The 11,188-nt window shown below is 35.6% G+C and overlaps 1 protein-coding gene across 1 annotated transcript in view; it reads right to left on the reverse strand.

The window, feature by feature from the left end:
* Positions 1–8,924: 8,924 nt before the first annotated feature.
* Positions 8,925–11,188, reverse strand: part of LOC144450932 (uncharacterized) — an 11,625-nt gene continuing 9,361 nt past the window's right edge. The window contains exons 9-10 of the mRNA XM_078141692.1: positions 10,996–11,057; positions 8,925–10,458 (exon numbers count right to left, since the gene is read on the reverse strand). Coding sequence (XP_077997818.1) covers positions 10,350–10,458; positions 10,996–11,057 — 171 coding nt within the window. The 3' untranslated portion in view covers positions 8,925–10,349. The remainder of the gene's footprint in view (positions 10,459–10,995; positions 11,058–11,188) is intronic.

Below are 11,188 nucleotides of genomic sequence, written 5' to 3' on the forward strand. Positions count from 1 at the left end.
GTGCTAAAAACAAACTAGTAAATATATAAACTATAGTAATAATAGTTAACAAAAAAATAGCAAAATATAAGGTTTATACGAAAGTGTAAACTTTTGGTAAAAAAAATAAAAAATATACATCTTGTATAATATACTGTGACTTTGGTGGGGCCTATCCGAAGTGGGGGGTGGGGGAGGGGGTGGTACTTTGGATGCCAGCGTGGTCTCAAAACGCGAGTGGCGGTGTACTAAAGTAAATCATAACGATTCCGTATAGGGACTAGACTAATGGGGGGGGGGGGTGGAAACCACAGGTACTCCTGAAGTTGCTGATCATAAAGAGTTGCTATACATATTTGGCCTAACGGCCACACTTCACGAGCACCTATGGCGAAAGTTGGTATCTGCTTATGTCGGCTGTAGTTGATTTTCATTATTACTTTAGAAAATTATATCAGTGTATGATACAAATGTACATCTCCAGCATGTTCATGGGGAGGATGTTACAAGAGAAGGCTGCGATAATTTCGGGAATGGGACTACTTGCATGTAATTTTTTGAGGGCGCCGAGATGGAAGGAAAAAATTTGACCAAAACATTCCCCTTCCCCCGTTTGTTCCCTTAAATGGGAAGTTCACCCGTCAACAGCCCTTGCATAACCACAGAGAGTGGAGGCTCCGAGTCCACCGTCTAACCACAGACATAACCACAGACAATATGTGTGGCATAACAAAAGCCAAATTAATGTAAAGAGGTGTACGAGTTTACTTGTATTATATTCGTCGTTGTTGGCGCTGTTCACCACTACTGGCGAGTACGTATAATGTACACAACAGTGACTCTGATCTAACCCTCAAACGAGTAGAATTCTTCTAGTCGTCTGAGTTTGACCATATATGTCTCCAAGATACGGTGAAACGAAACGGGGGGGGGGGGGCAAATTTAGTCTCAGAGTAATTTAGTAGTAAACTATGTCGACGCGAGGAAATAAAGTCACAAAACTACTAAGGGAAGTCACTGATTTGTCACAATTTCTAACGTCACCCTTGTCAATACTTTGACCTATACTATTATCTTTAATAATAATAATCTTTATTCCCAGAAATACATATACATAAATAACAATTCTACAATGTATAAAGTATTCAACATGGGAAAGGGAGAGGAAAAATAGTTGTCTTCGCAACTAGTCGAGTCCGTCCCCTTTTACAATCTTAGGAATTACTAATTACTGGGGCTGCTGATCAAATTGAATGTATTGCAACATTGACAGAATAGAAAAAATCATAAAGGATTTACAAAACACATTACATATATGGGTACGTGGACAGAAAATAAACAAACAAACAAACAAACAAACAAACACACACAAAGAAACAAAACATGACCTACTTAAATATACAGACAAACGGTAATCGATCTATGAATATGAAGTATAACTAGTTTACATTGATTGGAGATAGTTTATGAACTCTTTTTGGAAATGACTTCTGCTATTTATGTTGCGAATAATGTTGCCAGGGATGCTATTCCATAAGTTAGCACCTGCATACTTGACAGTGAACTGGCCAGTCCTATGGTTTGCTTTTGGGATGGTAAGGTCGTTTCTGGCGCTCTGATCGTGTTGTGAATGAGTGTTTAATGGGGTGAAGAAATCCTGAAAGGTATCCGGTAATCTGAGGTGCAAAACCGTCATGAACGAGAACGGCAAGCTGTAATTTGTGCTGTTTGAAAATGTCAAGAATATTCAACCTCTTAAATAATGGTGCCGAGTGAGCACATCAGTGACTATATGTTATGGTGCGCACTATTCTTTTTTGAATTAAAAATATTTCATTCAGGTATGTCACATGTCGGACATGTATTGCCCTACACTTCGAGACTAGTATAATAATTTCATGGGGGTATTACAATGTAGAACGGGTCATTCCAAACTTAAAGCTTAAATAGTCTGAAATCTATGGAAAACTTATATGGCCGATCCGGGACAGCTTTCCAACAGATAATATTTTCAAGTGGTGAATGGTACAAATATCAAGCTATTTATAATTAAACTGTCTTTTATGGGAAAATAGCTTTATACCAAATCCCCCTTTACCAGTTTAGTTGCAATACTTGTACAGTGACTGTAACTATACGAATCATCATAGTGACATGCATGCTTCCTCACTTGATAAAAATGGCAAACCCATTGCAAAGTGAAAACATGTCACTTTTAAATGATCCGATGACGTATACGTAATTTATTGTATACATAATAAATATCAAGGTTATCCCTACAAAGCAATATACTGTTCTAGCAATGCCAGACGATACTTGTAATATATTTTGCCAAGTGTGGTAGTTTTTCAAAATATGTCAAAATATGGACATTTTATTGTATTCTGATGTTCTGATACATATCGTGGAGAAACAAGTGCCTGTGTGGCCGTTGCATGCACTGGTATTGGGTAACACCCCCCCCCCCCCCCATATCAATACATGTACATCACGCTGAGTAGGGCTTTAGTGAGCACGGCCCGTTTTTTAAAAGACGAAACCGCTTCGTGTCACTTTGTGAATGGTAATGAACCCAATCATAATAAAATGAAATAAAACGAGTACATATTTTTCAAGAGGGATAGTTATCCGACAAAAACTTTCTGAAACGATGAATTTGTGGGCCTACTTTCGCTAAGTGACGCGTGCATCGACACACGATAAGTCTGAACTATTAAATGAAGGGAGGGTCTAGAGGGGGAACTTAACTTTTGATACTGACGTACCATGGAAAATCTGATTTCCGTATTTTTTCTTAAAAGAAGCAAATCATAAACATAGCGACTTTGAAAATCATAGATCTTGGAGTACATGTACAAGTAAACACGGACCTTTCCAAGACTTCGTCACGGCTCACCCATCCATGAACAGTGGACCCGCCCACATTGAGACCACAACGTTCGTTGTGTCGTCTGCTTGTACTTTGTAGTCAAACTTTTTGTAAATAACAGATGTCGGCACCCAAGCAGTTTGCACACTGTGTTGTTATGCCTGGAGTAGAGACAGGCTACTATTTACAGCCACGGTGCACTGTAACAGCTGGTTAATATGTGGAGTGACCCATGTCTCCTCTAAAGAACGCCGGGACATTTTATTGGACTGGAATTGAAGTGCAAAGTTACGTTCCTGGATTTAACACCGACCCTACGTAGCTAGGGTATACGGACTAAAGGAATATCTACCCAGACTGCGTATTATGGTAAATTGCCGTTGCCTGACATCAGCATGGTTTGGTGTCAAAATTATAGTACATTCATCAATATTTTCGTGAACTTGCTTGTTGTACACTTGCTAATGGATTTGAACTAGTGCATGTAATAGTAGTAGAGTGAACTGTGTGCACTCTCAGTGTCTTGGACAATATCAACATTGAACTTTGACTGAAAATACTCGGACTTGTCAATATTTTCGTGAACGTGCTTGTTGTAAAATTGCGAATGGATTTGAACTAGTGCATATACTACTACGAGCAGTAGAGTGAACTGTGTGCACTCTCAGTGTCTTGGACAATATCAACATTGAACTTTGACTGAAAATACTCGGACTTGCCGGCACTGCACTGCTAATGAACATTTTTGCTGGAGGTTGATCGTCATCAGAATAGGTCTGCAACTGTAAGTGAACAGAAGTTTATATGCATCAAATTATATTGTGTAGTACTTGTAATTTGCATTGTCTATGTGTGAAGGCGATACTTTGAGTTGAATCACAGTCACTTGTGAGCAAATATTGACTATTTTAATTATAGTATTTTCCGATGCAATCATCGGTGATGGTTTTTTTGAATATTCATAAATACCTAATGTCATTATTTTGTATTATGATCATCTTAGAATAGAATATTATCATCCTGGAATTAGCTCACAAGTGACTGTGAGTTGAATACTGCAAGTAAGACTGCACTATGTCAATGTTATAGATTGTCAATACATGTGTGTGTGTGTGTGTGTGTGTGTGTGTGTGTGTGTGTGTGTGTGTGTGTGTGTGTGTGTGAAATTGTCAAATGGTTTCATCTGACAATTTTTTCCTTCTACTATTATTTGGGGTACAGCGTTACTTATACAATATTATAATAAGCATATTTCTGAATTTGTTTCACTTGCTAATTGCTTTTAGTTAGCACAAATTAAATTCATTATCCAGGCTTTGCTATTTAGTATTTATGATTTCAGTGGTGATAGTACAAGTCCATTTGGTATATTGATTAGGGGCGAGATCAATAGTTCAATGAAGGATAAAAAGTAAATTCTTTTACTTTGGGGGTGGGGTTTCTTTGAGCCATTTAAGTTTTCATCCTACAAAATCGATTTCACTTTTAATGGATCTGTTTGTACCCCTTAATGCAAATATTTCGAAACCAGAGATGAACTGAAAATGCTTCCGTATATCTTTGTATGATCCGTAGATGTAGCAAGTTTCATTGAATATGGTGCAGCCGTTCTGCGTGTATAACCCTATTTATAAAATCATGAATTATGCAAATAAGCATTAATTATGCACGCCACTCCCACCAAAAACTATCCTTTCTGTGACTGCAATGCACTCATGCCTTTCATTATAAAGTGCAGCCGTTCTACATTACGTTTTTTATTGCAAAACTTGGCTTAATATGCATTTTGCAATTACATATAATTGATATGAGACTTTGAAATGTCTGTACTGTCATACCTTTGTGTAATCAATATCTGTAGCAAGTTCAATTGAATTTGGTACAGTCCTGGCTATATATTCCTTATTGCTAAAGTTCATCAAATCTAACCTATACAGTTAGGGTGGAGCAGAAAATGAAAACTATTCCAGTTTCCGAATTGGTCTTATGAAGATCAACAGGTGGTTCTTTTCGCAATACTAGTATCTTACAATGGCTGTGAAAGGAACTAATTGTGGACATTATAGTTTATACGGTTTTGTGGCAGAACTTAAGCTGTAAATTAAAAGGTACCTGTTGTCTTCTACTTACTGAAGCATATTTTACCATCACTTGTTATTGACAGAATTCTAACCTGATATTTTGGAATAATTTTTACACGATTTGAGGACATAATTTAAATTTGATCATTCATATAGTAAAATATCTAGGAAACTACTATTATGTTATCAAGTGTGCTAATGCCATCGAAGGCATGCAACATTATGGTACATTATTATTGTCAGGTGATAATAGACTGTAAGATCTACGTTATGTCACTCTGCCCTCACCGGCCTCCTCCATCTGCAAGCAGTTGACCGATGTGTGAGGGCGCCCCATCATGGCGTACGTTACAGACTTATTGTGCAAATGAAGAGTACTTCCATCATTTCATTTCTCTCAGTTTTTAATACACAAACAAAGGCAAAGTGATGAAGAAGTATATATGATTTATACATGTCCATATTTTTTCTACATACCGGTAATCAAACTTTTCATGGTGTATATTTGGGTAGTAATTTCTTGTTAAGTTAGAATATGCCTCTGGCCAATTTCCCTTACGACTAGTTCTGAATGCTTTGAAGATTAAAGGCAAATGCCACACTTGGAAATATAGATATATATATATATATGACTAGCTCTAAATGCTTTTAATGCCACTCCTAGAAATAAAGATATATATATATATGACTAGTTCTGAATGCTTTTAATGCCACTCCTAGAAATAAAGATATATATATATGACTAGTTCTGAATGCTTTTAATGCCACTCCTAGAAATAAAGATATATATATATGACTAGCTTTAAATGCTTTTAATGCCACTCCTGGAAATATAGATAGAAATATGACTAGCTCTGAATGCTTTTAAGATTAAAGGCAAATGCCACTCCTGGAAATAAAGATACGTGTACTTTCATAAACTTGGGTAATGGACAATCTCTTTTGACATCACATAAATTTCACTTGATGGCCAAGGAACATCAGATTGAAGCTCTTTTTCATCTATATTGTTCTTTTAGTTTTCACTATTGCTTTGTATGTCTTAGCAGACATGAATATGGATTAGATGAACACTGCATGTTCATGACTTATAAATGCTTATTTCCATCAGACAAATAGTCATATTGATGGTGTGAGTTGTTTATGTCATATTGGTGGTGTGAGTTGTTTATGTCATACTGTTGGTGTGAGTTGTTTATGTCATACTGATGGTGTGAGTTGTTTATGTCATACTGATGGTGTGAGTTGTTTATGTCATACTGATGGTGTGAGTTGTTTATGTCATATTGATGGTGTGAGTTGTTTATGTCATACTGATGGTGTGAGTTGTTTATGTCATATTGGTGGTGTGAGTTGTTTATGTCATATTGATGGTGTGAGTTGTTTATGTCATACTGATGGTGTGAGTTGTTTATGTCATATTGATGGTGTGAGTTGTTTATGTCATATTGATGGTGTGAGTTGTTTATGTCATATTGGTGGTGTGAGTTGTTTATGTCATATTGATGGTGTGAGTTGTTTATGTCATATTGGTAGTGTGAGTTGTTTATGTCATACTGTTGGTGTGAGTTGTTTATGTCATATTGGTGGTGTGAGTTGTTTATGTCATATTGATGGTGTGAGTTGTTTATGTCATACTGTTGGTGTGAGTTGTTTATGTCATACTGGTGGTGTGAGTTGTTTATGTCATACTGATGGTGTGAGTTGTTTATGTCATATTGGTAGTGTGAGTTGTTTATGTCATACTGTTGGTGTGAGTTGTTTATGTCATATTGGTGGTGTGAGTTGTTTATGTCATATTGATGGTGTGAGTTGTTTATGTCATACTGTTGGTGTGAGTTGTTTATGTCATACTGTTGGTGTGAGTTGTTTATGTCATACTGATGGTGTGAGTTGTTTATGTCATATTGGTGGTGTGAGTTGTTTATGTCATATTGATGGTGTGAGTTGTTTATGTCATACTGTTGGTGTGAGTTGTTTATGTCATATTGGTGGTATGAGTTGTTTATGTCATACTGATGGTGTGAGTTGTTTATGTCATATTGGTGGTGTGAGTTGTTTATGTCATATTGATGGTGTGAGTTGTTTATGTCATATTGATGGTGTGAGTTGTTTATGTCATATTGGTGGTGTGAGTTGTTTATGTCATACTGTTGGTGTGAGTTGTTTATGTCATATTGATGGTGTGAGTTGTTTATGTCATATTGATGGTGTGAGTTGTTTATGTCATATTGATGGTGTGAGTTGTTTATGTCATATTGATGGTGTGAGTTGTTTATGTCATACTGTTGGTATGAGTTGTTTATGTCATACTGATGGTGTGAGTTGTTTATGTCATACTGGTGGTGTGAGTTGTTTATGTCATACTGGTGGTGAGTTGTTTATGTCATATTGATGGTGTGAGTTGTTTATGTCATACTGATGGTGTGAGTTGTTTATGTCATACTGGTGGTGAGTTGTTTATGTCATATTGATGGTGTGAGTTGTTTATGTCATACTGATGGTGTGAGTTGTTTATGTCATACTGATGGTGTGAGTTGTTTATGTCATACTGATGGTGTGAGTTGTTTATGTCATATTGATGGTGTGAGTTGTTTATGTCATACTGATGGTGTGAGTTGTTTATGTCATACTGATGGTGTGAGTTGTTTATGTCATATTGATGGTGTGAGTTGTTTATGTCATATTGGTGGTGTGAGTTGTTTATGTCATATTGATGGTGTGAGTTGTTTATGTCATATTGATGGTGTGAGTTGTTTATGTCATATTGATGGTGTGAGTTGTTTATGTCATACTGATGGTGTGAGTTGTTTATGTCATATTGATGGTGTGAGTTGTTTATGTCATATTGGTGGTGTGAGTTGTTTATGTCATATTGATGGTGTGAGTTGTTTATGTCATACTGATGGTGTGAGTTGTTTATGTCATACTGGTGGTGTGAGTTGTTTATGTCATATTGGTAGTGTGAGTTGTTTATGTCATATTGGTGGTGTGAGTTGTTTATGTCATACTGATGGTGTGAGTTGTTTATGTCATACTGATGGTGTGAGTTGTTTATGTCATACTGGTGGTGTGAGTTGTTTATGTCATACTGTTGGTGTGAGTTGTTTATGTCATACTGATGGTGTGAGTTGTTTATGTCATACTGATGGTGTGAGTTGTTTATGTCATATTGATGGTGTGAGTTGTTTATGTCATATTGATGGTGTGAGTTGTTTATGTCATACTGTTGGTGTGAGTTGTTTATGTCATACTGTTGGTGTGAGTTGTTTATGTCATATTGATGGTGTGAGTTGTTTATGTCATATTGATGGTGTGAGTTGTTTATGTCATATTGATGGTGTGAGTTGTTTATGTCATATTGGTGGTGTGAGTTGTTTATGTCATATTGATGGTGTGAGTTGTTTATGTCATACTGATGGTGTGAGTTGTTTATGTCATACTGATGGTGTGAGTTGTTTATGTCATATTGATGGTGTGAGTTGTTTATGTCATATTGATGGTGTGAGTTGTTTATGTCATATTGATGGTGTGAGTTGTTTATGTCATACTGGTGGTGTGAGTTGTTTATGTCATACTGATGGTGTGAGTTGTTTATGTCATATTGGTGGTGTGAGTTGTTTATGTCATATTGATGGTGTGAGTTGTTTATGTCATATTGATGGTGTGAGTTGTTTATGTCATACTGATGGTGTGAGTTGTTTATGTCATACTGGTGGTGTGAGTTGTTTATGTCATATTGGTGGTGTGAGTTGTTTATGTCATACTGATGGTGTGAGTTGTTTATGTCATACTGATGGTGTGAGATGTTTATGTCATATTGGTGATTCCTGAATACAATGTAACTCATACTGAAGTAATACCAATAACTGGGTTTGACATAAAATTACAATTTCAGAAGAGAATGAAGCCACATATAATACTTTAAATTACAGATTTTTATTCTGTTTCTCATAAAAACCACAAGAGTCTTGCAATACATAGAGAAATGAGCAAGTCTATCAGTAGATACTTAATGTACATATACACACAAATCACTCTTTTATTTCATACAAATTTCAGGGAATTTTTGGTTGCGCAGTATTACTTTGGATTGAAGTTCACAAACTTAAAGTAAACATCAAATATGATATTTTGAAGAACATAAACTACTCAAACAAGGATATAATAATGTACAGAGGTACTGCTAACATAAAATGAAAGTTTTGGTGTAGATACTCAGATGTTGATATTTTACAATTATTTCTTTTAGAAGTGTCAGTCCTTCTGCTAACATAATGTACAGAAATCAATTAAATTTTAACTGGTAAAATCAACTTTCAAAATTACAATAAAAACACCACTGTTCTGACTTACATCATAGATGTTGGAGAAACATTGGAGTGAGAAGCCCCCTCTCTTCAATGTCTATGCTTTCATATAGAACATAAATGGATGCAAGGTAACCAAATGCTCAATAGAAATTAACTTTTAAAAACAATGCCTTCAGAAGTCATCCGATATGCACATCTTGAAGCGCTTTCTGTTTATCGATAAACATATGTTGTGTTGCCATCACTGTGTAAACTCTTAAACATTTCAAGTTCAGACCATCATAGATCTGGCTTATTTGCATGACAATAGAGTTCACTTGGTGGAAATGAATTTTGTAATCATGTATATTTCTGTTCAGAAATTATGTTTTGTTGGAGTATCTGTACTTAGATAGGAATATGTAGAATAAGACCCTGAGATACACACATGTGTGAATCAAATGACCGCTGTCCTTTCAAAAGGATGGTCCATTTGCTCTAAGATTTACACTACATGTATAGTTAGAACTGAGAGAGAGAGAGTTTCATTTGTTTTAACTGGTTTCACCTGTCTCATATTCACCTGTCCCATATATATTCCATATGCTGCAAATGGTCAAAAAGTGATGTTCCTTTATACATACAATAACAAACTTTTTGCACTTTTTGCAATGTATTGAGTTCTGAACATGGACTTGGTATATGTTATTTCACATTATTTTCTCAAGTAGAAAAACATAGTGAAGCTGTTTTATCAAATAAAAATCCAAAATAAATACCAAATTCTCATCCATATGGCCACTTTAAAGTTGGACAGTGATATACTATACTTCTCTTAGATTATATGCCACAGTCAGATTTCATAAAGACAAAAGGTAGTTTAGTTTGGCCACTAGGAGTGCTGTTTTCAAGCAGTGACAGAATTTGACAGCTTAGCTTATATTTTCTCTAATTGGGATGCACTCTTGCAAGATACATTGTGGAGAATTCTAGGCATATTATCTTTGCTAATTCAGTATCTGACCTGGATATCAGTTCTGTCTTGCATAGCGAACCATTGATCTGTAGGCAGCTGTACAGTTTATTCAACTACCTGAGGGGGTATTTTCACTATCTCTCTTCATAGGACTATCTCTTAGCAAAGTTCTTATCTAAAGCTGCATTAGTTCTTTGTATTGAATTGATTTTACTCTTTATTCTCTGTTCCACTGACAGTGCAGCTGGCAGTTTAAGAGGTCTGTAAGATGAAAGGTAACAAAAAAGTCATTATAGACATAGATAATTCTCAATCAATTAATCAATCATTTTATTGATTAAAATGATTGATAAATTAATAGATAGCTGAGGTGATGGTGGCTGTAACAGTTAACTGTCTTGCCAGTGTAAAATCGATCGAGCTTGATGAAATTCTTGTGTTCCCTGTTAACCTGCACATACTACATTGTGGTGACAAGTTGAAAATGTTTGTTAACTCCATTTCAATTTACAATGATTCTGGCAAATACAAACTGTTCATATTGAGCCCAATTTTCTAATTTTTAACAACAACAACAACAACAACAACAACAACAACAACAACAACAACAACAACAACAACAACAACAACAACAACAACAACAACAACAACCACAGTTTGGTTCATCACTTCCAATACAGAAAGCTAAACCAACAGATATTACATATACTTACATTAACACAAATTAGAATGTTGCAAATAATTGTGACATAAAAAAATCACATATTTAAAAAGAAGTGAATTAGTCATTAAACTTACTCTAAAAACTCGGCATCCTTGGATTTATTTTTCTCCATCTCTGTTTCCTTGGCATCCTCAACCTGTATGAGATAACAATGGAATTGAATGTTTAGAAGATTTTTAAAAACAGCGCCAATGGCATTGTAGCACAATTGTACAGTTTGTGTTATTCCTCATTACCCAATAACTACAGCCTATCAGGAAATGCTGT

Source organism: Glandiceps talaboti, chromosome 20 (genome assembly GCF_964340395.1).
Source record: "Glandiceps talaboti chromosome 20, keGlaTala1.1, whole genome shotgun sequence".
Classification (NCBI taxonomy): Eukaryota; Metazoa; Hemichordata; class Enteropneusta; family Spengelidae; genus Glandiceps; species Glandiceps talaboti.